This window comes from Gekko japonicus, unplaced genomic scaffold, assembly GCF_001447785.1.
Source record: "Gekko japonicus isolate JY-2015 unplaced genomic scaffold, Gekko_japonicus_V1.1 scaffold3222, whole genome shotgun sequence".
NCBI classification, from domain to species: domain Eukaryota; kingdom Metazoa; phylum Chordata; class Lepidosauria; order Squamata; family Gekkonidae; genus Gekko; species Gekko japonicus.
The window spans coordinates 65,964-92,990 of NW_015173776.1; the positions used below are offsets into that span (position 1 = coordinate 65,964).

The following is a 27,027-nucleotide window of genomic DNA, read 5'->3' on the forward strand; positions in this document are numbered from 1 at the left end:
CAATACACCCACAAGCATAACATTAACTGTACAAGAGATTTCTTGATGCGTATAGCTCTCAAGCACGTTTAATCTGACCATTTGTTCTGGTGCTCAAAAAGGCACTTAAAACATTAAAAATAGCACTAATAACAGATGAAAAAATAAAACAAAAAATAATTTAATAGAAAAGGCAAGTTTAACCTATTCTTAAGAAGAAAAATAAACCCTCAAATGAAGTCATCATAGGTTTGCTCTCAAGTCATTTTCAAAAGCATTAAAAAAAAGAAAGAAAACACTGCCAAAGCAACTGTTTTCTGTAAACTAAGCAGAGGGGAAATTATTGGCATTGAAGATACAACAGTTTGCCAAATGGCTATCTTTTTTTTTTCCTCTCCACACCCCGAAAACCACATTTGCTGGGTCATTACTATAACAAACTGAACATCTGCCTTCATAATGACCCCTGGGTTACTCTAAAGTTAGGAAAGGCATGAGGAAGTGTGGGATATCAGGGCAAGGGCAGATTAAAAGCATTCCATGAATGAGAGGGGGGGGGGAGATTCCAAACTGCACTATTAACTAACAGTGGCAATTACGAATGCCTACAACATTAGCAGACATATAGGTAAACACCATTTCCCCTTGCTACAGTACATTTAGGAGCAAGAAAATCTCTAACATAAAATACTTCCCTTCTCACTGCAGATGGGAAAGTCACGATTTGGAGGTGGGGGGGAAAGAGCTGTTTTCGGTTGTATTGACATCTTATTATGTTGAGCAAACTACTAAGTGCAAAAATTTGGTGAATGTTGTTGGGTCTCAACTAAACTTTCGCCTTTAAAAAAACAGATTACATTTTTAGCAGTTACTTTCCAGCATTTAAGCATGTACAGCATTATATAAACAGGCTAGAACAGGCAAGGGGCAGTTAAGAGAAGAGGACACATGGAATGAAACATGCTTGCATACTAGTATAGAAAAGGAGAACATGATTGCACATGTTCATTTTATATCTTCTACCATCATATGGCTGGTATGATTTATCCATACAGATGGGGTTCTGGATCTTTTTCTCCAAATAAAGTATAAAAATCATAGTATTACTGCTTATACCAGTAGGTTGCAAGTTAGGCAACAGAAAACAAAATTCAAGGTTCAATACACCATGAAGTTTTGCAAGAAAACAAATTTCCTTAAAACTAAACCCTACTAGAAGAAGGGGAAAATGGCTAGCTTCTTTTTAAAATGATGGCCACTGCAAAATTAAGCCAAGAGGTACCAAGAGGAAAAAGAATGACCTGGGTATTTAACAGTGAAATCCTAAACAGGTGTACTCCCAATCCTACTGAAGTCTGTTCAGTGAGACTTACTCCCAGGAAAGTGTTCTTAGTGTCCAGTTTGAAAGAGATTTGTCAAAATTTAATGTTAAAACTATGCAGTGGTATTTCAAATATTAACACTAGCTCAAGTCAAACGGTGGATATTACAAAAATCTGTCCACAAAGGACAAAAACAAAAATAGCAGCAAGAAGAGTCTTGAATTCAGTGAACTGAGAAAAGGCCTGGCTATCATGCAACTCCCCTAGTTCTCTCTGTGTATTTTAATTGTTAAACGTTTAGAGAGGGGGAAAAAGGACGTTCATTTTTCATAAACCCAAATTGTGGTATATTATATAATACAGTACAGAAAGTGCAAATTTTTACCTCATCAGATCCATTATGTGTCTGACATTGTCAAATATGGCTCATGCTATTCATGCAAGGGAGATAGTTGTCTGAATCAAGACTCTGGTGTGCTGCTGAGTAATGTGAAAGTGAATGTGATTTTACCAAAGCTTCCTTGCCTGTTTTAATCCAGTCCCCCCACCCAAAGGCATCATTAGCAAAAAGGGAGGGAATAAATATTTCAAACACTATATAAATTAGCCTATTTATTTATTGTTATCAACCACAGGTTACTTCAGAGTCCTCTTCTGTTTTGAAATCTTCAAGACAGTTTTGAGTTTCTTTTGTACACCCTTAATACTGTGCTACAACATGAAGTACGTACAGAAAATCTGAGGTTCCCTCTTCCCTGAAAGGAAAGATGTACTGCTTTTCATTTCTGTGTATCCACAGGTGGTATGATTCCTCCAACCAGGAAATGACCACAGAGTTTCCACATTTCAATGAAGCACTCCTAAGAGATAACTTTGAAGATAGTAAATCCATCCATCAGGACGGACTTGATCTTCAGATGCACTTCAGCATTTGCAGGGCAACAGTTGAGCCAAACCCGCATCTTATCTCTTGTTAGTGACTCTAAAGCCAAACTGGTATGAAATATATATGATTCCAGGACTGACCAATCTTCTATTGCTTAATGCACAGTTGCTGCATAACCCACACACGCACACACACGCACAAAAACTTTCTCTAACATAAGTCTAAGGGTGAGTTTCTGAGGTAAATCTACTAAAATGTTACTGGGCTATGTACAGTTCAATATATACTTCTACACAGACTTGTATATTTCCAGTGGTAATACATAAAATGGCCATCTTATTTGGCGGTACAGCTTTCCAGCAAACTTGATGAGCGTGTAACTATTATGATATCGTTTAGCCTCAGCAACAATCCCAAGTGCCGTTCTTTCCACAAAGGCAGCTTCGTTTCCTTTTTCTTTAATGACATCATTTGTACAATCTCAGCTTCTGTCCCAAATCATGAGAGCCAGGAAGGATCAACCATTTTCCCAGCCAAGATCCCCTTGGGATGGTGCAAGCTACATGGTGCCAGATTTATCTGAGGAACTGTTAGGGAAGATCTTCTCTGTGGGCGTCACTGCAGGACTACCCATTCCTGAGCTGCTACTGCTACTGGATCGATGCTGAACGACTGGCCTGATGGGTCTCATGGGAGGTGGTCTAAGTTGAGCTCCAGCAAGCCGAGCAGAGAGGGCGGGCTTAAAAGTAGTCATCATTTCAGTGGTAGAGCTGCTGCTACGCCTCATGGCAGCATCCGGATCCCTGATCATGATGGTATGGAGGGGACTGGCAGGTTCAGAGTTGACAGAACCAATCTGTGGGTTCTTCATTGGTTCCAGGGTGTCCAGGACAACATCAGGGGCTTGCTTCACAGTATTTTGCCTTTCAAGCTCACGCAGCTCATTCAACGCTGTGCTCATAGTCTTCTCAATGTCCTGCAAACACAACAAATGCAAACAGAAAGACAATAACTGTACTTGCATTGCAGCTTTACTGATGCACTTATTCCTCAGCACCACTTTGGCCCCTGCAGAAATAGGGTTGGAACCAAAGAACCAGGAGCAGAACAAAAACAGCTGTGCTGTTCTGGCATTACTGGAAGCACTGGTAAAGGCTTTGTGCAGTGCTAAAGTAGGCAAACTTTAAAACAATCTCCATGCACTTACAGAAAGCAATCCCTGGGTTTCACTTTTCATGTACAATACGCTAGCACAATAATTTTGTCATGTATTTCACGTTAGACCAAAATGTGTTTACAAACTATTATCTCATCGGACAATTATGCTCTGGCAGTGATGCTGATCGCAGGTCAGTATGTCTGTAAATAAGTGGATTGCAATACTGTTTTTTTCTTTATTTGGCATTTCCTCAGTGATCCCCCTTCCTGACCAATGTTTTAATTGTTGTTTTTATGTCTTTGTATGTATTTTAGCTCTTGTTTTAATGGTATGGGTTTTATGGGGTTATGGTTTTAATGATTTTAAAATGTGATTCTATCATGTACGTTTTAATTTGTTAGAAGCCTCGTGACCCTTATGAGGGCAGAAAGGTGGGATATAAATTTCATAAATAAATTAATATTTATGCTACAAAGTTTACTTTTACTATTTTTACACTTACACTTTATTTTCACAAGTGAATACAAAACGGGATGTATTTGGCCATTCTTCCCAATTGTAGTAGTTACTGGTTAAGAAATCATTCAAGAAAAATAAAATGCTTGGTATTAAAATTAAGATATCATAAGTAAAATATGTAAATGAATATTGCTGTCACTCTGTCCTTTTCCTTAAACTCCTGGCATTGAGGAATGTTCCTGATATTCAGGAATGTATGTGGCACTCAACAAGTAAGCAACTTCTGCTGCACTCAGTAGAAAGCAAATCTGAAAGACAAGTCTTGGCATAAAACTTGACTAAGCTCTGGAAAGTAACATTTGATAGCAGTGCATGAGTAATGGACTTGGCTTGCTTCAGCAGATCCCATTGACCCATGTACTTCGTCAAAAACAAAAACAAAAAGTACACAAATGAATTTCTGGATTATACATACAGAAGAGGAATAGTCATTACTGGCAGCAACACTTTAACCTATGGCAACAAACAGTGTCACTTTACCCAGAAAAGACAAAACTGATTTTATTTTAAAAAATTGAGATGGGCTATGTGACAGTAGTGGACGCTTCCTTTCAAGTCCTTCCAGCGACTATATTAGCAACTCCATAGTCTTCATTTAGAACAAACATCCAAAATTGGCATCATCTCAGCTTCTCTTTGAAGAATTAGACCTCTAGGATACCCTTAGTACTACAGAGGAATGTAAAGCTCAGTCATACCTCCAGCATCTAATTTAGTTAGGGGCCCACTCTGTGAAAAGAAATTCATTTGATATTGGGGCTGAATTGTTTTTAATCAGGAAATGGACTAAAGTCTGAACTTGCAGCACAGCATACTTAGCTGTTCTCGAGCGACTGCTGTTTCAGGTGCACTCAACTGAGCAATCAGTTGGGGTTTTTTTCATATTCCTTGACAATATGAAAAAGCTATTCTGATTTAACACAGAAATACTTGACACCTGTACTTCTTTCATTAGCCTCTTGTTCTTACTCTCCTCCCTTCACTCTATTTTCTCTCCCCCCTCCTTACCTTCTTAACATAAGAATGCTGGATAGACCAGTGGTCCATCTAACCCAACATCCTTTCTCACACAGTGGCCAACCAGTTTGTGTGGAGGGCCAACTACAGGGCTTAGAGGCTGAGGCCTTCACCTGAAGTTGCCTCCTGGCACTGGTATTCAGAGGTTTACTGCCTCTGAACATAGAGCCTCCCTTTAGTCACCATGGTTAGTAGCCACTGATAGACCTCCATGAATCTGTCTAATCCCCCTTCAGAAGCTGCCTATGGCCACCACTACATCCTCTGGCAGTGAATTCCACATTTTAATCACTTACTGTATAAAGAAGCATTTCCTTTTATCCATCCTGAATCTACTGCCCACCAGCTTCATTGGGTGCCCTCAAATTCTAGTATTTTGGGAGAGGAAGAGATAGTTCTAATGGTCAACTCTCTCCACCCTGTACATAAAATCTATCATGTCCCCCTTTACATCTTGGCTGCCTGAAAAGTGATTTTTTCTGGAAAGTAGTTTCAGAATGGAATTTGACAAGCTTGGAGGACTCGTATCCCCCTACCTTTTTATGACAATGGTAGTATGCAAAACTATACATATTAAGGTGGTTATGTATCAACCTGCTGACGGAAGGCTTGTCAGACTCATTCTGAATTTCCTTTTCTGCTGGCCTCTGCACCCACACTAGAAGTAATGGCCTACACAAACAATTAGTAATTTCTTGTAATGGCAATCTGTAGAGCATCAGACAAAGAGATCCCACTGCTATGCAAAGAAAACACTGATATTTTATTTGGTTTACTGCTGTGCAAATGAAACACTAGGCAAAAAAAAAATGGAAAAGCCATTTCAATCAAAGCAAAAGTCCTCATTTTCCTTAAGGAAGGACATGAAGACAATACACTGTATGGAAAACCAACTGGCATTCATCTTTAGAAATCCAAAGCATTATCACCATTACTGTTAAGGTTACTATGGTGAAAGTAGCAGAGTAACAACAAGCAACAAAGTGACAACATAATCGATCAATCAAGAGCCCACATAGAAAAGGTTGAAGGGTTTGAAAAGCTATTAAGTGTTAGCCTTAAAATAAACAGCCCCATCAACATTTCCGCAGTCTATGCAGCCTAAGAGTTTGGGGAGAACCAGTGCTTTCCTTGTTAAAAAAAAAAAGTGCCAGTATTCATGTATCAGGTTGTGCCAGTTTCCACCAGTTCCCCCAGGCCTTGGGAGAGCCAAGGTGCTGGTACTCAGTACTAGTGAGTACCATCACCAAAAAAGCTCTAGGGAAAACTGTCCCCCTATCCAGTCCCTAATGGCAATCTGCAGACACAGCTACTTGCTATTTCGAATTTAAGAAACGAAACATGGGCCCCATCACACGCAGAGTTTGCCGCAGGAGAGCCACGAATGCCAGGTGGATTATATGGGCGCGATCACACCGCCACATCTGGCAAGCGTGGCGCACCCGTGGCCAACCGGTATCGTCTGGCTGAAGATGCGGAGTTTAAAAGTACCTGGGAAACTCCAGTATTAAACGGTTGTGACGGGCTGCAGACAGACGCTCTCCGTCTGATCGCCCCAGCGTGCTCCTCTTGCGTCCCTGCTTCCTGGTTGGAGCGCGTTGGAAAGAACCGCCCAGGAAACAACGCTGTCGCATCTGATCGCGCTGGGGCGCGTCAAATTGCGACGGTGCTAATAGGCATTCCCCCCCCCCCCCGGTTATCCAGCCTGTGTGACCGGGACCAAAATGAAGTATCAGATCGCAACCACCTTGTATCTTTTTATGTTAGTGTTTGTTAATTGCCCAGCGAGCATCCTTCTAGCACGGGAGGGAAAGTGCCTACTGAAATGAATGATGATATTTACTAAGAGACTCAGGCCAGCTACAAGTCACAAAAAGTATTCAGTGATCTGCATCTCAATTCAGGAATCCCCTATGGGGTGGTTGTTGTTTTTTGGGGTTTTTTTGCGGATGCAGGAATTACTCACACATACATGCATACCTGAGACAAATGCAGTATGTGAAGAAGTAACACATGGACATCATTACATATGTGGACACATCCGCAATATTCAGAATTCACTGAGACCAAATATGAGGACCACAACAGCCAAGTTTCCAGTGCATCATCTCACCCATTACAGCCTGCTTTCAAATCTTCTGAGAAATCACAGTAAAGTGTTTTTCATTCAATTCACTCAGAACAGCTGAACTAGAAGTCACGAGCCACATAACCATTTTACAGTGCTGAATCGAGCTCAGTATCATTTATTTGTATTCAAAATCTCAGTCACTAATCTCCCATAGCTCCAAGTGATTGCCAAGAGCTCTGAGGCTTGAATGAGGAATCTTACAGGCTTTGATCAAGGGTGGAACTAGATTTCCAAGCAAATACATTTCCCCCAAGCAACAATTTCTGGTTTATGAACATGGCAGGAGGGGAAATAAACTGGGGATAGGAGAGAAGCATTTGCAGTTAAAGGAAAGCAGGAGGAAATATTGTGCCCTGTTAGCACCTGCCAATTCTCCTACTACATTTATTTAATGAGGGAAATGAGGAACTGGAATCCTCATATACTTCTCAGAATCCATAGTAATAGCCTTTTCCTAGCATGCTATTTAGAACTATAGAGACTGGGCCTCAGAGACCTCTTCAGGCACAGAAGAGAACAGGGCAGCTGCAACACAGGCCCCTGCGATTGGCAAGGACTACGAAGCCTTCTCAATTGGCCAGGCTGTATATAAAAACTGGGAACTCAGTCTGCTTCCCTTGTTTGGCCAACAAGCAGTATTTTCTCTACTGCAAGTCCTAGCTCCAACACACAGTTCCAAAACTAGGAAAAGAAAGCAAGGGTCCTCGGCTATACAACACCCAGCCCATTTCTGGATCTGGATCCAGTTACTCTCAGCCCTGACTGAGCATACTCTCTTTCAGCATTTTGTTCCTTCTAATTAGTGTACGTTACATTCTGCCTCTGCCTGGCATCGATCACAACCTTGTTTACTCTTCATTCTGTGTGCCTTATAGCCTCCTGAAAACTCTCCAGAAAACTTATTTCACTGGAGGGGAAGCATTAAAAAACAGCATTTTTTATGACTGAAAAATATTACAGCAGCCTAATATGGTAGGACACTTGATTAGGATCCTAAAAGTGGTGAACATCGGAGGCATGTGGAGTGAGCAGTCACCTTCACTCCATCCAAGAGTTGACTAGACCCACCTAGCGGTACTGCGAATACTGTTGGGCTTCATTCAGATACTTAAGTCAAGAACAAAACTGGCATATAAAACAGGCCACTCTCGGTGGCATAACATGGGCTTGAGTGGAACCCCCCACAATCTGCCCCCTGAATATATATGCTCATATGTTCACAGTATGCAGCTCTTTTATAAGGCTCTCCTCTACCTCTGCCAGTGCTTCTGCTTCTAGTGACTTCTGATCTCCAAGACTGCTGTGCCGAGTTGAGCTGCAAGCAGGCCTCAACGGGTGGCCATCCGTCATAGCTTTCCTGTCTGGATAATTGATGCTGCCAGCACTGCCAAAGGTTGCCATCCTGCGTTTCTCTGGGCTCTCCATCCTGCCTCTGTTCAGTGGCAAAATATGAGGGCTGCTGGGACAAGCAGCTGCACGAGGAGGGGTGTCTATTCCAGGGCCAATCCCTCGTGGGGGGCTGTGTGTGTCTCCTCCACTCCGACGACGAGGGATTGCAGCTCCATCCGATCTCAGTCGTACCCTATGAAAAATTCAAGAGGATCATGACATTACTGCTCCAAGACCCCAAAGCAACCCGATTAGCAATCTCTGTAGAGCCCTGCTGGAAGAGGAGGAGATTGGATTTATACCCTGCTCTTCTCTCGGAGTCTCAGAGCGGCTGACAATCTCCTTCCCCTCCCCACAACAGACACCCTGTGAGGTAGGTGAGGCTGAGAGAGATCTGAGAGAACAGTTCTGAGAAAACTGTGGCTTGCTCAAGGTCACACCAATAGCTGCATGTGGGGGAAGTGGGGAATCAAACCTGGTTCACCCAGATTAGAGTCTGTGCTCCTAACCACTGCACCAAACTGGCTCCAGCTGCGCAATTGTGTCCTAAATTTCCCACAATCCATGCATTCAAACTTTTCTGGAAAGATGAGGTATCCGTATCAGAACAAATCAGTTTCTCAACCTGCCATCGCTCCCCAAAATCCATACTCAGAACAAATTAGTTTCCTACCGTCCCATTACTCCCCCAAATCCATAGTCTGGAATATGATCCGTTGGAGACTGGATGTCATTCTTTGATGAGGCTTTATCGTCCAACAGCGGTCCACTGCTCGCCTCGCTGTCTGCCTTCTGACTCAGGCTGTCAGAGAATGCATCGTCCCTATGAATAATGAAACTCTCTGTCAAGCCAGGGCAAATCCCTTCATGTCAGATGCCTGAGAGAGGAGTTCTACTTGTTAGTGCTTCCTTCATACCTGTGCCTAGGATCTCTGTTGACAGTAGTACTTGCAAATGGATTGAGTCCATCAAGGAGAGCTAAGACACAGCCACCAAAAAAAGGTTTGCTTTTCCACAATGTGGCCCACTTATTCCTTCAACTCAGACAAGCCCTTGCAAACCAGGAATAGACCCCGAAACACACACTCTTGCCTTGTTCAATTGACCATGAGTTCATTATTATTGTTGTTGTTGTTGTTGTTGTTGTTATTGAAGAGAAGCATATCACTGCTAACTTTCTCAAGTTTAACAGAATCGGTGTCTGTAAACACTTTTGCTTGCTTATTCACATACACCCCTAAAAGGCTGTAATGAGGCAGGCAGTACAAAAAGAGAGAGATTTGGGAGAGGGGGAAAATGCATCAGGAAGGAAGGAAGGAGGAGGAGGAGGAGGAGATTGGATTTATACCCCGCCCTTCACTACCCAAAGGAGTCTCAGAGCGGCTTACAAACTCCTTTCCCTTCCCCTCCCCACAACAGACACCCTGTGAGGTAGGTGGGGCTGAGAGAGCTCTGACAGAAACTGCTCTTTTTCAAGGACAGCTGTCATCAGAACTATGGCTTGCCCAAGGTCATCCAGCAGGTGCAAGTGGAAGAGTGGGGAATCAAACCCAGTTCTCCCAGATTAGAGTCCACGCACTTAACCACAACACCAAACTGGCTCTGAGGAAGGGTCTAAATCAGTCAGGATTAACAAACACCCCTCATGGTGGCACACTTTATATGGATCTACTTCCTCCTTCAACTCCTTGGGGAAAAGCCTGTTTCATTAAAACAAAGTGGGTTTTTGTAGTTTTACAATAATCAAAACAGTCTTTTACATATGAAATTTTAAACCTAAAATGTTGGATATAAATGTACCGCAACAGGGGGGGAACCCCCAGTCCTTTCCAGAGTCTCAGCATGGTACTGAATACAGTACTTGGAAATTTCATACCTCCAGCCATCACTGGCTAACAGTAGGCTCCAGAGAGGCAAACTCAGGAACAGCAGCAAGGAGGGGGAGGGGGAAGAAGAAGAAGCTTCAGTCTAAACCAACTATTTATATCTTGATTGAAAGGGGAAGCTCCCCATTTTATTTTTATGAGCCATGGAAAAAATTGTTAGTGCCAACCTCAGGGAATCTATTCTCTACAGCTTACCTGTATCAGCCATCCAGTTGGCATTCAGGCCTAGCTAGTTCAGGATTTGTGCATACATTTTCTAAGTAAATAAATAACAACTGTATCCTAACACTGAACCCATCTTGCTCTCTTCCCCCACCACAACACCAATAACCAGCTATCTCTTTCCTGAGCTTTTCGTGAACAAATAAATATTACCAGTCACGCAATTTAAAATATGGTTATTGAGAACAAAAATACTAGGAAATTGTCCATTTTTTTTGTTATATAGTTATGAGACATCATACATAGGACAGCACTACTTTGAAGCATACATCTAACTGCTGGCCGCTTAGATGGTAACGATTAGGGGTAGGAATCTGTAGAAGATTTACTATTAGAGCATTATAATCTCATTGGATCTCACCTAACCAACCCTGTTTTTTAAATATGTGAGCTACTGTTCTGATGTGTTTTGAATTATTTGCCAGATCTATAACAGTAGTTCTCTAAATTTCAGAAACACAGAAAACTAAAATCAGGATAAAATGAAGCGAAAGCTCTGCAATTATTTCTGAGGAGTTTTTGTTTGTTTGATTGTTTAAGTGTCATTCTCTATGAAGTCTACAGAGATAAAAGAAAACATCTTGAGCACTAGTTCATTTGTAAATGAGGTACCTGAAGCCTACTGGTGCACACTCTGCTTTGCACAGGTAAATTAGCCCCACAGCTATCTGGTTAATAGTTGTCCATCTAAGAAAAGAAAGGTGGCCTGGCTCTTGTGTCTAGAATATGCAAACAATTCCTGGATGCAGCTCGCCCAAAATAAGACATAACAGACGTAACAGCGCACATCAACATTTTCTTGCTCCTGATGCTGGCCCTGATATTCTCTACTTGCCTGCAGTTCAGGAAGACAAACACTGGTCTGTCTGAGATGCAATTATTAGTGGCTTGAAAAACAAATTCTACTGGAAAACAAAACAGGATAGAGAAAAAATGGGGCATAAATCAATTCCTATTTCAGTTTTACTCTTAGGAAAGATGCAACAAGCAACCAAACCTAGCAAGCTTCATATCATACCTGCAACCTGAACACAAAGAAAAACATTACACTCTGTGCAGCCAACTTCTTCCCACTCACATGTCTTGTACCACTATGTACTGATGGGGTATGAGGCCATCCACGCCATTATGACGACCTTCCCACCAGTCTTCGGAGGCCCGGTGATACAAAAGGAGTGAGGCTCCTTTCTTGAAGGACAACTCACGTGGGGACCGCCCAATGTAGTCAAACTTTGCAATGGCTTCAATCTGCTCCACTTCTGAAAAGTAGAGAATACAGGAGGGAGGTGAATTTTAAGGGTTCTATCATCATAACTCAACAGATTATTACTGTATGCCAGAAGATAATGTATCTCTCAATATGGCTAATTCTGCCCCTTATCCTGAAGATGTTACATCCAAGTACTCCACCTCCTAATAAGCAAAATTCTGTTCTTCTTGGCATCCCTTGAGGACATAGAAACTAAGAATTATGAAAGAAGATCTATACAACAGTGAAAAGCAGAATTTTACCAAAACCATTTAAATGCACTCTGTACCTCTGCTCTTGATCAAAATAACTTTTCCTTACCAAAGAATAGGGAGTCATACTGTGACCAACCCCAAACCTTCACTGCTGTGCTGTTAGATTTCCATTTAAGTAAGTTTATTTTATCCTCTTCCTCTGCTCTGAGTATGGATCTCCTAGGGGATCTAGGAACTGGATAGGTCCAAATCCATTTAAGCTTCAGAGACCAAATCACATTATGTGCCTAGGCCAGAAATTACACAACCTCATCACTCCATACCTAAAACTGGTCCCGGAAACCGAACTTCAGCCCCCTTAAGTTGGTTCTGCTCATTCTGACACATATAGTTATTTTCTGCAGATTTCTTGGTGCACATTTTCTGCATGCGAGTCAAAGCATGCATTTCTAAAATCTGCTTGTTCATCTGATTCAGGCATTCAGACCCTTAAGTTCAAAATGGCAATTATGACTTAGTCTGCTTGGACCACACAGAGTTAGTAGTCTACTCTCCCAAGGCTTTGTCATAAATGTTCAGCCGCAAATGCTAACATGCCCACAAATGCTAGCATCCCTGCACCCTGTACGTAAAGTAGAACTTTTGGATCTACCGGGGTATCTGACCAAGGTATTTATTAAACACAGCCAATACTCCATATACCAGCATTGAGGCATACTCATAGCAGCTCACCTAATGCCAAATGCTAATGAGATCATAGGAGTTGACAGAAATGAGGATGTCCTTCTGATGGGCCAGATTCCTCACTTTTAATTTGTCTTTGCCTTGGAATTTACCCATATGACTATGCAAATTACAGACTGAAGCAAAAAAAAAGACATTCTTATAGGATTAGATGAACAAATCTTCACAACAGCATGTCAAGTTAATGCAACAAAGTGTCACTCCACAGACCATTCAATACATGCTTAAATAATTTTCATCTAGGCACCTGTGGCTGTGCATGCATGGCAATTTTACAGGAGCAAAAAAAAAAAGGGTGTGTGTGATTAACTTCAGACTTTGGCTACAGATCCTTGTCAGATATACCTTAACTAACCACACTTGTTGGAATGGCCTGTATTCAGACAATTGCTTTAGGCAAAGTTCATTAAATTGTGGTGTGTCTGAATTGAACCAATATACAGGGGCAAAAGTGGAATCACCACAATCAAACTGTCTTTACAATTTCTGAATAACTTGCCATCTATCTCCAGCCTATGTCAAGATTTTATTTAAAATGTTATCATCATAAAGGGTAGGGTTTGTCATGATAGCTAAATGGAATAGCCATTTATTCAAAGGCAGTTTGTCTATAACTACGATGCCGAGGTGACAAAATGCCATACTAGCTCAGCTGTGACCTTCCAAAGGAGTTGTCTTGGCCACTTTTAAAACCCAGAACAGCCGCTGGAAGTGAATTCAGTGCCTCTCCATACCCATCCAGGGTAACAGCACAGTGTAAGAAATCTTACCTAATTTTTTTTTTCAAATGTTTTTATTGTATCCCAATATTGTTATTACATTACAGTTTAGTTCCAACTTTTTGATACTAAAATCTTACCTAAATCATACATCTTTGCCCTGCTCAAGTGAGGTGGCGTGGGGTAGTAATCACTAGAATTGAAAAATGATCTTGGAATGAGCTATTAGTGGTGACCATTCTGGAAGCATCAAGATCTGGATGAAATATTGAATTTCTCAGAGGGGCTACACAGCAGGAGCGCTGGAAAAGGGTATGTAAATTCATAAAACAAAACAGCTCTTCCTCTCCATGCTTGTGTCATGGTTAATCACCCAGAAACTCCAATCAGAACTATTAATGTAACCATTCAGGCATAAAATTGCCTAAATGGAAGCTTGCTTGCCTTGACTTTTCAGTTGAAGTAGCCTGTTTGTCACCAGTGTTGAAAAATTAAGGCTGACATCTCCCTCCCATCCTCCCTTTAAACATCCATCTTCAATTATCTGAATTATCCTTTGTCCCCTCTCCTCCTCTTATGACATCTTTGCACCAATCAACAATTAGAGCCATTTATGTCATCTCCCCATCATATGCCTCAATAGGACAGGGACATTATGTACATACAGCACCAAATGAAAAATATTACTGTTATCCATGCTTTTTAGTAAACATACAGCAGGCATACACATAGACATGCTGCAGATAGAATTCTGCAATTATGGTCTTTTAATCCATGAAATAAATTTAAATGGCACCATGTGGCCGGAATGTTTTAAACTCGTTTTAGTCTGTTTATTATATTTACTTATATCTAATTCTGTTGTGAGCCACCCTGAGCTGATTTTGGGATATGACGGGATATAAACCCAATAAAATAAAATAAATTACTTCTCACTGATGCTCAAGACAGTATTAAAATGGTATACTGAAGACGAGACAGTTAAGGAGCAAATGATAAAATGGGCAGTTAATATGAACAAAGAAATATCTATGTCATCTTGGGAATTTTTATGGAAGAATGCAATGAAAATATCAACGTGTAATAATTTAAAAGAAAATTGCTATAAGATGATGTATAGATGGTATATGACACCAAAAAGATTGTGAATATGAACAGTAATATGTCAAACAAATGTTGGAAGTGTAAAAAAGTAGAGGGCTCGTTTTATCATATATGGTGGACGTGTGAAAACACAAACATGTTTTGGGCTGAGGTACATGCAGAAATGGAAAAAAAAAGTGAAATGTAAATTCAAGAAAGAAGTGGAAATATTACTTTTGGGACTTAAAATGGAAGAAGTCAATATGACAAAAAGGACATTGATGTGGTATATGATAACGACTGCTAGAATGACATATGCCCAATGTTGGAAACAAGAGAAGGTCCCGGAAGTTGGGGAATGGATTAATAACTTACTTTTTATGGCTGAAATGGACAAAATGACAAGGAAACTTAATAATATGGAGGCAGAAGAATAGGAGAAGGGGGGGGGGGGGGGGGGGGGGGGGGGGGGGGGGGGGGGGGGGGAGGGAGGAGGGAAGGATATATAATTGTATAAGATTTGATATATGCTTAGTCTTGTTGTTTTTTATTATATCCTGGCGGGAGCTGGTCCATGGGGTCGCGAAGAGTCGGACTCGACTGTGCGACTGAACAACAACAACAACAACAAATATATTTTTTTTTAAAAGACAGTTCTTTTGTAAAATGAAATGTGTATGTGAATAATTTTGTTTTTTTGTAATTAGTGCCAGGCAGGCACTTTTCTTTCTTTCTGCACAGGAGAAACATGACTGCATCTCTCCAGCTCAATCTTTCTAACAGTGGCTACCCCACCCCTTAGGCTGGCCTGCCTGGCACCGACCAGAGCCCAAGCCTTCTCCATCACAGCTCCTGCTCTGTAGAATGGGCTCCTGAAGAGGTGAGTGGAGCCCCTCCTTGGAAGGCCTTCAGGAAGCACGGCAAGGCCTCCCTGTTTGCCAGAGCTCTTGGGGGGGGGGGTTAAGGGGACATCTTTTAAGCAAGGGAAGGAGAGAAAGATTTGAGGTTTGTTCATTTATTTTGGTTTTAACTGGACATGTTTTCTAAGTATGATTTTAAGTCACCTTAAACTGCAATGAAAAGTGGGGTATGAATGTTTATAGAAAAACAACATGGCTGTGACAAATATTATCCCATTTTAATTTCTGGGCTACATTGGGGACAGATGGAAGAATATCCAAATGCTTTATGGGACCATTTTTTATTCAGTTCAGCCCTTCCCCGCCTTTCTGGTTATTCCTCTCTGTACTTCCCAGATTGGCTGGAATACTTCATATGATAGATCACGGATCATGCACATGACAACATTCCAGTGTTATAAAAATAATTAGATTGAGGTCCTGCACTGACATCAATGAAAGCAAGTGAGGGCAATTTACAACAAGAGCAATATTTACTAGATGACTCACATTGGTTACCTCAGGTAACCAGGGATCACATAGTAAAAATGTTCATGTCATGCTATTTCAGTATGAAATGGGATTCCAGGCAGAACTTTCACAGAAAACAGAAATCTGTGATTGACAAACTGAAAATGAATACAATTAATGAAATTGGCACCCTAGGAGAACTATGACTTTGTCCTGTCCCCACAGTGTTCTTCAGTGCCACCAAATGTGAATCTCGTATCATACTGAGTCGCATTGGCACTGAGATACATGCCTTGTCCATTCTTTGAAGTTCCTATGAGCTGACTGGTAGTATACAGAGTGTGCATCTATCGAGTATATTTTTACCCCACTCTCCCTCCAAGTAGGACCCACCTGGAAACCAGCAAGATCCATTAATCTCCAAAGGCAGACCATCCAAATTAATCTCCAAAGCCAGATCTACAGGGAGGAGGCAACAAGCTCAACCATGCCTTCAGAAGATAGTGATCTGACAACTACAAGGGCCAAATCTTTATCCCCCTAAATCAGATCATCAGCAATCTACTTGGTGCAGAAAAGAAGGTCCAGCATATGCCCTTTTTCATGTGTCGGACCCATTACAATCTGAGACAGACCCATGGATTGGCTCACAGCAGCCAGCAAACACAGTGGAAGGGTGAAGATCTACTCTACTACACCGTACTTGGGTGGACATGAAAGTTTTCCATCTGCTGACCTAGCACCCTTGGCTAGGGTAAGGTACTAACTTCTCCTACCACATATGTCAATAAGGGCAAGCTGGAAGACTAAACAGGGCTGGTGAGGCAGGAGCAAGAGTGCTGCTTCCCTCCAGCACCCCACTGTTGAGCAATACCCACATTAGAAAACAACTGATGACAGTTGGAATCTCTCCCAGCATTGCTGTAAACATGATGGCTCCCTCTTCACCTCACCCACACATACGTGTGCCAACATGTTCCCTGTACAAGAAAATCACCCAGAAAGTTGGGCAATATGGTGCAAGTTTTTTCTCCCCCTCCTTTGTTTTTGCCACATTTTTGTTCTAGTGTGTACAGCATATTCACTTGGTGGGCCAACTTTAAAGGGAAAGGGAGGAACAACTGTGCAAAGTAAGAACGGCAAAGTAAGAAAAACAAAGGGGGGGCTCCTGAGTGGAGCCTTCCTCCTCTTTTTGTTTTCTTCTCAGTTCGGAAAGAGGGTGGGCAAGGGTCTCTAGCTTTGAAAGGGGGCTTTCTTTTAAAAAATCTAGAGGAGCAGTTCCACTGGGGAGCTTCAACTCAGGGAAGAGAATAAATAGAGGAATAAATATAAATATAGGAAATATAAATGTAGGAACAGCGGTAAGGATCAAACAAAGTTGTGATTGGTAGGAGAAGTTAAGTCTGTCTTCCTTAACTTTTCCACTGTGCCTCTTTGCTCCTGCCCCCCTCTTCCTCTTCTCTAGAGGTAAGAAACTAAGGAGCTTCCCTGTCTTAGTTCAGGCATGATGGCGGTGTCCCGCAGGCACTTTCCTTTTCCTCCCTGGGCAGAGGTATCTTCTGGGGCTGCTGCTTGCCACATGGCAGGCAATGGCTGGGCTGTGGACTGCAGCTGTGGGGAGGGCTGGCACCCTCGGCAATCAGGCTGGTCCTACACTAGAATAATACTAAACAGACAACAGTCCCAGGATGTCATTATCACAAACCTTCCATCTCTCTCAGCATTCACCAGCCAGCAGTCTTATGTTTAAAACTTTACCTTCTAACCCTCCAGGGAATAAGTAACTCCCGTTCCCCTTGTTGAAATCTATTCTTGGTACGAGCTGTCACTAACAAAAGGAATTCTCCTGAACCGAGCTTCTTTTGCAAGCCAGAAAATCGATGTGTGAACATGAGTTGTACGACAGAGAGAAACAGAAGTGTGTGGGATGCTCTCCCCCTTCCCTCTCTCTATCTGTCAAAGCAGTCCTTTTCAGCACAGTTGAAGCCATCAGAAAAACCTAGTGGTCTTGGCACTGTGCATAGGGATTTTCTGAGCAGCCCTCAGAAAACGCCCAAATATCATCAATAAGAAAAAAAGCACCCTACAACTAAACATAACTAAACTAAACATAAATTCTGGAATGTACAGATACCTGGGAACAATCAACAAAGAGTTTTAGGAAAGAAATATGAAAGTGTATTTTGCTAGCTCATCCTATACTCACATAGAGCCCTTACATTCCTCATCCTGGGAATGGGTCCAAGACAAAGCATGAGAGTCTAGACTCAGGTCTTGCCACCAGTCATGACATGGAACTCCAATCCAGGCTAACATATTTACAGATTTTCCTGTAGCTGGGGAGCTCCCTTTTTAAGCCAATCCGGATTTATGGGAGCAGGCTCAAAGTTTCCCTCCAAGCCTGCTCTTATCCAATCATGGCAAAAGTATGAATAAACGGAACTTAGTGGGCCAAAGAGTAAATCAGTGACAATCCATCACTTTGACAGTTTAGCCAGATGGTAGAAATCGGGGTTGGGATTCAGTTTCCTTTCCCAGTTCAATCTATAATTCTAAACTGGGCTCTCCTTTACTAGGATGAAACAGTATTTAATTGCCCCATTCCTCTAGACAAGCCTGTGTTATTCCAAGAGGACATTTATCTTTTTTATAACAGGCACTTCTATGCCAAATGGAAAAAAGGAAAGGATAGCTTTGTTAACCGGGACATAAAGACACTTCCCATAATGCCCTGTAATGAAAATATAAAGAAAGTAGGTAATCTGGTATGTTCCTACATGGCCTACTTCTATTTCATGTCTATCAAGGTACTTTATCAGTTACATTCTTGCACTTCGAACACATAGAGACATATTCTCCTGCAGAACAGCCATATTTTAGCCCAGGGTAATTTGATTAGGAACAAAACACACGTTGAAGTTCTCCACGTAGATCTTGGTAGCTTCTCTTAGACTCAATCTTATGCTGCTTGTTTCTCCACTCACCATCATCACTAGTGTGTGGCTCCGTGCCATTGTCATGGTCTGCTTCATCAATGGCGCCTGGCTCACTGTGTGGGCTGTCACTGGAATGAAAGTGTGGCAAATATATGTGAATATTAAAATGGAGGGGGAAGGAGAGCAAGAGGCAAGATACCAATTCAGTGCTACTCAAGAAATAAAAGTAACCTGGATCTTTTATGAATTTGCTTTCAGAACTGCAGGCTTCTAGGGCACAATTTTACTAACTTATACCTCAAACAGAAAACTCACCCAGTTCAAAGTGATCAGACAGCTGCACAAACATAATTTCTTACTCATGCCAGTTGCAACAAATTTTGTTACACTATTAGGAAGAAAACCCAAGATTAGTTTCAAACATTTCCATGTCTTAATCTCTTCTCATTTTTATGTAAGCTCATCAGAAAGGTCTTTCTATCTACTAGATTTTCATCCAAAGCTGCATCTGACAATTTAAAAACCCAAAACAACTCCCCACTCCAATCTAAAAATATTGTTTGGGACTTGTTCATAATTATTTCCCCCTCTAGCATATAACTGAAAAGAACAATGTTCATCTCTAGAAGTAAACAATGCAGACACATCTCTACATGTTCCAGATCTAATGTATTAGTTTCACAACAGCCTGTGCCAAAAAGAAGTAAGAAACCTGAACCACATGTTTGTTTGAGCTCAAATATGAGTTTATAACCACGAAAATGTTCAATTACTGCCTGTTCACTGCTTTGGTATTTCACTCACAAATCAGTATGGCCAGACCACTGGTTACACTTGGGAGTCTGATGGGAACTCCTTCTGGCTGGTGTATTTTATTCAGCCCACTGTAAAGAGATACACATCGGTTTTGTTCCTGGGCTTCAGTGTCCCCAGAGAGTCCTCCTTAAAAATCAGCTGCTTGCCTGGTGGGCAGGAGACACACCAGACGAGCTGTCACCAGGTCTATGATCTTCTGCACCAGCAGCCAAGCCTGGTCCTCTCCCTCCTAGCAGTCTTTTTAAAAAGCCAGCAGGAAGAGAGCAAGACAGAAAGTTATTTCTGCCACTATGTGCCGGTGCTGAAGCCACTAGATATAACCAGCTCCTCCAACTCACACCAGTTATTTTAAGGAGGAAGGGAAGAGGAGTCCAGCTTAGGGATGGGCACGAACCAATTGACGAACCAAAGTTCGTCACACATTTTGGCCGGTTTGGAGTTCGTGAACCGAGGTTTGTGAACTGAAAAACCACAATGAACTTCTCCAAAATTTGGGGGACAGTCCATGGTGGTCTGGACCCTTTGAGAAGAGCAGAATGCTACCCCTGTGTTCTGCTCTTCATGGGAAACAGCTGAGGGGCTGGGAGCTCCCTGCTACTCAGCTGTTTGGTTTAAATGGCTCGGAGCCATTGTGAGCTCCCCAAGGTTTTTCACAGAGAACAGAAGGCAGGGTATAAATGGCTCCGAGCCATTTACACCAATGGCTGAGAGGCGGGGAGAGCCCTCCCTGCCATATCAGCTGTGGGCTCCCTTGTGCAGGCTTGTTTAAAGGGACTGAAGGAGGGAGCTCAAGACAGCAGAGCCAGTGGGGAGAGCTCTCCCCACCAGCCCAGCTGTGGGCTCCCTGGTACAGAGAGCTCTCCCCGTCAGCTCAGTGGTCTTGGGCTCTCTCCTGCAACCCCTTTAAACTGGGCTGCAGGAGGGATCCCACAGCTGGGATGGTAGGGAGAGCTCCCCTCATGCAGCCCATTTAAAGGGACTACGCCAGGGAGCCAGAGGCAGCTGAGCAAGTGAGGACAGCCTTTTCTGCACTGGCCCAGCTGTCTCAGGCTCACTGGTGTAGCCCATTTAAAGGGACTATGCCAGGGAGCCAGCAGCTGCCTCTGGCTCCTTGGCACAGCCTCTTTAAACAGGCTGTGCAGTCAGGAGAAAGGGAGACAGGATCACCGGGGAAGAGGCATCCCATCTCCCTCTCTCCTGATTGTGCCGCTCTCCCCACTAGCTCAGCTGTTTTGGGCCTTCCCCCTGCAGCCCCTTTAAATCAGTCTGCAAGACGGAGCCCACAACTGGGATGGCAGGGAGAGCTCTCCTCACTGTCCTAGCTGCAGGCTCCCTCCCGCAGCCCAAAAGGGACTATACCAGAGAGCCAGAGGCAGCTGAGCCCAGAGGCACCGCCAGCCCAGCTGTCTCGGGCTCCCTTACACAGCCCATTTAAAAGGGCTATGCCAGGGAGCTGGCAGCTGCCTCTGGGTCCCTGACATCGCCCCTTTAAATGGACAATGCCAGGCGTAAGTAAAGGAGATGGGATCGTGGGGGGAAGAGGCATCCCATCTCCCTCTCTCCTGGCTGCACAGCAAGGAGAAAGGGAGATGGGATTGCTGGGGAAGAGGTGTTCCATCTCCCTCTCTCCTGGCCGCCCGGCCACAAGGAAGGGGGGGGGGAAATCTCCCGAGAGAAAGTGTGGGAGATCTCCCTCCCACCTTTGTCCTGGCTGCAGCAAGGAGCAGCAGCCAGGAGAAAGTGTGTGTGGGATCTCCCAGGCGAAAGCAGATCTCCCTGCCTGCAGGGAGAACCTTCTCTGCACAGGCCCGGCTGTTTGGGGCTACGCAAGAAAACCCAAGACATCGGGGCCAGCACAGCTCTGTGCCGGCTCAGCTCCCTCTGGCTCCCTCTTGCAGCCTGGTTTAAAGGGGCTGCAGGATGGAGCTGAAGACTGCTGAGCTGGCAGGAAGAGCTGCATGGCCAGGAGAGAGACAGAGATGGGATTGGGAAGCCTCTTCCCCAGCAATCCCCTCTCCCTTTTTCCTGGCTAGCCCAGCCCATTTAAAGGGGCTATGCCAGGGAGCCAGAGGCAGTTGCCAGCTCCCCGGTGTAGCCCCTTTAAATGGGCTGCGCAAATGAGCCTGAGACAGCTGGCCCAGTGCGGAGCAGGCTCTCTGCACCAGCTCAGCTGCCTCTGGCTTCCTGGTGTAACCCCTTTAAACGGGCTCCCTCTTGCAGCCTGGTTTAAAGGAGCTGCAGGAGGGAGACCAAGACTGCTGAGCTGGTGGGGAGAGCTGGGTTTTGTGAGCTACTGGCATTAAAGTTGTGAGCGAGCGATTTGGCTACTGCATAGATTAGTTTGCTCTGGAGCACTCCTTCCTGAGTGGAGACAGAAACGTGTGAGCTGGAGGCTAAAAAACTGTGAGCTAGCTCACACTAACTCAGCTTAGAGGGAACACTGCCTGTGAGGTAGGTGGGGCTGAGAGAACTCTGACTACGGCTTGCCCAAGGTCATCCAGCCAGGTGCAAGTGGAGGAGCGGGGAATCAAACCCGGTTCTCCCAGATTAGAGTCCGTGCACTTAACCACTACACCAAACTGGCTTATTTGGCTCAGTTCAGGAGCTGCCCTGAACCCCAAAATGAAAGGAAACCACCTTTTTCAGGTTCGTGCCCATCCCTAGTCCAGGGGCCTTATGGCCACCACCAGCAGCTCACTCTGTTCATATACCATGGGCCAAATATTTTTGTCTCCTCATCGAAAGCCAGTTCAAATGTTATGCCCACCTGCTCAATAGAGAGCTTCTGGAAACATCTATACATAGCACTGGCTGTAGAAATACACAGCGACAGTTAGTGTCTAAAACTAAACAGTGATTTCTGTCAAACCTTTATTTGCTTGCTCTTGTGTTATATGATACTTAGTTTCATTACTAGCGCTGTTTCCTTGAACTCTGAATGATAATACATTTTAATGAAACTGGTCAAAAGATCATTAAAAAGAAAACTCCTGTCATTGCATTTCTTCTAATGAAGCTATACTGACCTCAGGTTTATATCTAGTAATGAAATTTAACTCATCAACAAAGATTCAAATAACCAAGTAGCATCAGGAGGCTATGCTTTTCTCCTCACACCTAGGACTAAACTTCCTGGGAGGAATGTGTGGAAATTTCTGTTGTGATACTCCATGCAAGCAAAGAGTAAAAGTAAAGGTAAAGGTTCCCTTGCTCGAAAGCCTGTCGAATCCGACTCTAGGGTTGCAGTGCTCATCTCCGTTTCAAAGCCGAAGAGCCAGCGCTGTCCGAAGACTTTTCCGTGGTCATGTGGCCGGCATGACTAAACACCAAGGAGCACGGAACGCTGTTACCTTCCCACCGAAGTGGTACCTATTTATCTACTTGCAATTTCTTGCTTTCGAACTGCTAGGTTGGCATGAGCTGGAACTAGAGATGGGAGCTCACTCCGTCATGCAGCACACTCGGGTCTCGAACTGCTGAACTACCAACCTTCCACAGCCTGCAGTTCAGCGTCTTAACCACTTGAGCCACCGCAGCTCCAAGCAAAGAGTACTTCAGTCTAAAAAACCAAAAAGTGATGACTACACACTCTCCAACAGACACTCACTCTAACAAACTCTTTCTCTTAGCAAGTGCATGAGGAAAGTAGACATCTGTTGATCTGTTCTATTTGGTAGTAAGTTAAATTTTCTCCATGCCTTTTTTTTTTTAAAGGCAATATCCAACTCATACACAAACTGCAAACTCTATACTCGAATTGACAAAATACATTGATCTTACAAAAGTTGTTGAGTTTGCATTATTGGACATATAGTTTGTGCGCCTCTCCACTACTCATATATTTGCAAGAGAATAACAAGGCATATGTCAAAAAGGGCAGTATCCATACAACTAAAAAGACTCTGAGAGATATCTGTAAAGCTAAAGAGGCACAAGAGCTAAAGGCATAGCTGCCCAAGACACAAATCTCCTTCCCAGCTCTCTCCCCATCTCCAAACCTTCTGATAGCTAGGAAGGCTCAAGGCTCCCTTTGATTTTGGACAGACTCCCACAAATCACTATCTAGCCCTCCAGGAACAAATGCCCTTAATCCCCTGGCAAGGTGGCTTCCCCACAGCTCATATTTTATCTCCTATTGTGGGTTGGAGCAAACTGTACGTGTGCTGCGTACTTGAGAAGGTAACTAATAAAGGGGTCTCTGCTGCTGTTCTTGTCTTTTCCAGACCTCATCTCAGCAACATTATATAAGATCTCAGTTTGGTGTAGTGGTTAGGAGCGTGGACTCTAATGTGGGAGAACCGGGTTTGATTCCCCACTCCTCTACATGCAGCTGCTGGTTTGACCTTGAGTAAGTCACAAGTTCTTTCAGAGCTGTTCTCTCACAAGCAGAAATCTCAAAAGAGCTCTCTCAGCCCCGCCTACCTCACAGGGTGTCTGTTGTGGGGAAGGGAAAGGAGATTGTAAACTGCTCATAGACGCCTTCGGGTATTGAAGGGCAGGGTATAAATTCAATCTCCTCTTCTTCTTCTCCACCTTGAGTCATGCACACACTATAGGGTTGCCAGCCTCCAGGGGGGGCCTGGAGATCTGGAGTTACAACTGATCTCCAGACCACAGAGATCAGTTCCCCTGGAGGAAAATAGCTGTTTTGGAGGATGAAGTCTATGATATTCTACCCAAACTGTCCTCCCCAAGCTTCTCCTTCCCAAATCCCCAGGAATTTCCCAACCTAGAGACAGCAGTCCTACACACACAGGAGTGCTGGGGGGGGGGGAGCAAAGAAAGCAAACTGTGCTGGGCCCCACAAGCCAGTGAGGTATGTGGGTGAGAGCATCAGGTTAATATCTGGGAAATCCAGGGTCCAATCTCCACTCTGCCATGAAGTCCGCTGGATGGCCTTGGGCCGTTCACACTCACACTCAACCCACAGCACAGAGTTGTTGTGACAGTAGAGAGGGAAAGGGAGAAGAACGAATGCTGCCCTGAGCTTCTCTGTTCGAAATATTGCTGGTGCCCAACATACATACTCATATTGCCTAAGTTCAGCAGACAACTAGGTTTGTGCTCATCTGACCTTATTACCCACTTAGGGCAGTGGCAATATAGAATCATATAGGAAGCTTATTTGCCCAGCCAGTGAACTGGCATCCATGATTAAAAGTGAATTAAAATACTACATACTGAACTAGAATATACAACATTCCAGGTACTTAAATAAGCTAACATCTATAACAGCATTTTAGAGCGCTCCTAGGGAAAGGCTCAAGATTATGTTTTGCCCTAGGCCCGGAGTTAACTCTCTGCCACCCTCTGTACTAACGCGGTACTTGACTGTCAGGGTCGTCTGACTGGCATGAAGGTTTGGAATCTCTTGTGTCTTGCATTCTCCAAACTGCTGTACAATCAGCCCCTGCCTTTCCCCGAAGTCCTCTGCTATACTAGAGGATTCAGAGGGTGGGGAGAGTGTCTGTGGTGTAGAAGGCAGAAGTACGAGGCCAAAAAATATTTGCAGCACTGAAGATACAGCCTGCATCATTTCAGACTGTCCTGTCAACTATGAAAGCAACAATTCTTTTTACTATACGCATCCATGGATTCTAAATAGCAGTCCCATCCATTTAGGCAGAGGCAGAATGCCTATATGTATTACAGCCAGTGTGATGAAGTGGTTAAAGTGTTGGACTAGGATCTGGGAAATCCGGGTTTGAATTCCCTCTCGTTCCATGGAAGCTCGCTGAGCAACCTTGGGCCAGTCACACACTCTCAGCCTAACCTACCCCACAAGGCTGTTGTGAGGATAAAGCAGAGGAGAGGAGGAATGATGTAAGCCACTTTGGGTCCCCATTGGGGAGAGAGATGGGATATAAATAAAAAATAATAATAAATATTTCAACCTTCATCTCAACTGACAATGAAATGTCAACACCTGTAGTGTAGTTTTTAAAATCCCTAAACCTTCAGGACGTTAAAAGGCACAAATTTCCATTTCTGTGTTCCTTACCAGTACTCTTCCCCACCAGTCATGCATTTCTCATAGACAGGTCCTTCTAATTCCCTGAGGCTGGGAAAGATGGCCTCGTGATTGACTATGATGGTTTTGATGACCTCATTGACGTGAGCCTGGCAGGACACTGGATCCTGTCCGTCTGGAATGTGCATTAAAGTTGGTCCAAAGCAGATGGCCAGGTTGTAGGGATCCATCATGTTCTCATCACTGTATTGCGACAAGCTGCAAATACAAGCAACCCACAGCTACGCCACCAAATTATCAACTGTTAATACAAACAGGCCTCTACAGGTAGTCCCCTGCAGCTGGGTCAAAGACGGCCATTACAGTCAAGATGCACAAACACCCCTCTGCCCAAGCACAGGATATGAACAAGAGAGAGCACTGAGCAGGGAAGGGAACTTTCAACTCGGGTCAAAAATAAGAAGCAAGTGACTCGACTCACTGGTTGAGGAAAGCAAAGAGATATCTCATGACAATGATGACGGCCCGTGGCAAGGTAATAATGATTTGCTGGATCTGATGCACTCTTTCTGCAAGATTTTCAATTTCTGTAATATAAGAATTTACAGTAGCCCATTAAGGTTCAAAATCTGACCCAGGCAATTAACTGGCCAGTTCTCAGGCATTTGTTGGTAGTATATTCCTTGCAAATCCAAAAGAACTGTCGGAATCAGCCACTGGTACAGTACTATATCTTCCATCTTTTGCCACCAGTGGGGCAGGCTCTTCTCTCTGCACTTCAGGTTAAACTTACTGGATCAGATCTAGTGGATCTGTTGGTGGAAAGTACTAACAGCTGCCGGCCTTCCAAGCGCTACCCTCCCCTCAAGAAGTCATTTCTGACCCTTGGGAAACTTTATTTCTAAAGTCATAGGATCCATGTAGAGTAACAGCCACACAGGTCTGGAGGCTGCACTGGGGAGGGGCGTTATGTCAGCAGAGGTCTACTTATGCAAGAGGCAAAAGGGAGCAATGTCACCCCTCACACATACACTGCAGCTTCCTGACTCATAGGATTATTATGCCACACAGAAATAAACTTTCCAAGGATCGAAATGACTGCTGTAGGGGAGACAGAGCCAAGGTGATCACAGATTTGTGTGTGGACCTTGTTTAAAATGGATCCGACCCACTGGGAGGAGTACATGAACATTTCTATGATGGTGGTCTAACCACATAAAGTGTACTATAGTCTACGAAGAAGCCTGAGATTTGGTATATGTTTTCTTCATTATCCGGTTATCTAGGGATATGGTAAGGTTGAAGGAAAGAGCATTAGGCATATACATTTGGAAAACAAATGGTCCCAAATATGGCTGCAATCCCTCAAAGCATATTTAACAGAAAGGTCCAATTAACTTTAATGGGGATCATT

The 27,027-nt window shown here is 43.5% G+C and overlaps 1 protein-coding gene across 1 annotated transcript in view; it reads right to left on the reverse strand.

The window, feature by feature from the left end:
- Positions 1-2,322: 2,322 nt before the first annotated feature.
- The window catches only part of SRGAP3 (SLIT-ROBO Rho GTPase activating protein 3), a 99,451-nt gene continuing 74,746 nt past the window's right edge, over positions 2,323-27,027 (reverse strand). Inside the window, 7 exon segments of the mRNA XM_015423530.1 lie at positions 2,323-3,163; positions 8,268-8,595; positions 9,076-9,225; positions 11,589-11,769; positions 18,875-18,954; positions 25,644-25,871; positions 26,095-26,200. Coding sequence (XP_015279016.1) covers positions 2,747-3,163; positions 8,268-8,595; positions 9,076-9,225; positions 11,589-11,769; positions 18,875-18,954; positions 25,644-25,871; positions 26,095-26,200 — 1,490 coding nt within the window. The 3' untranslated portion in view covers positions 2,323-2,746.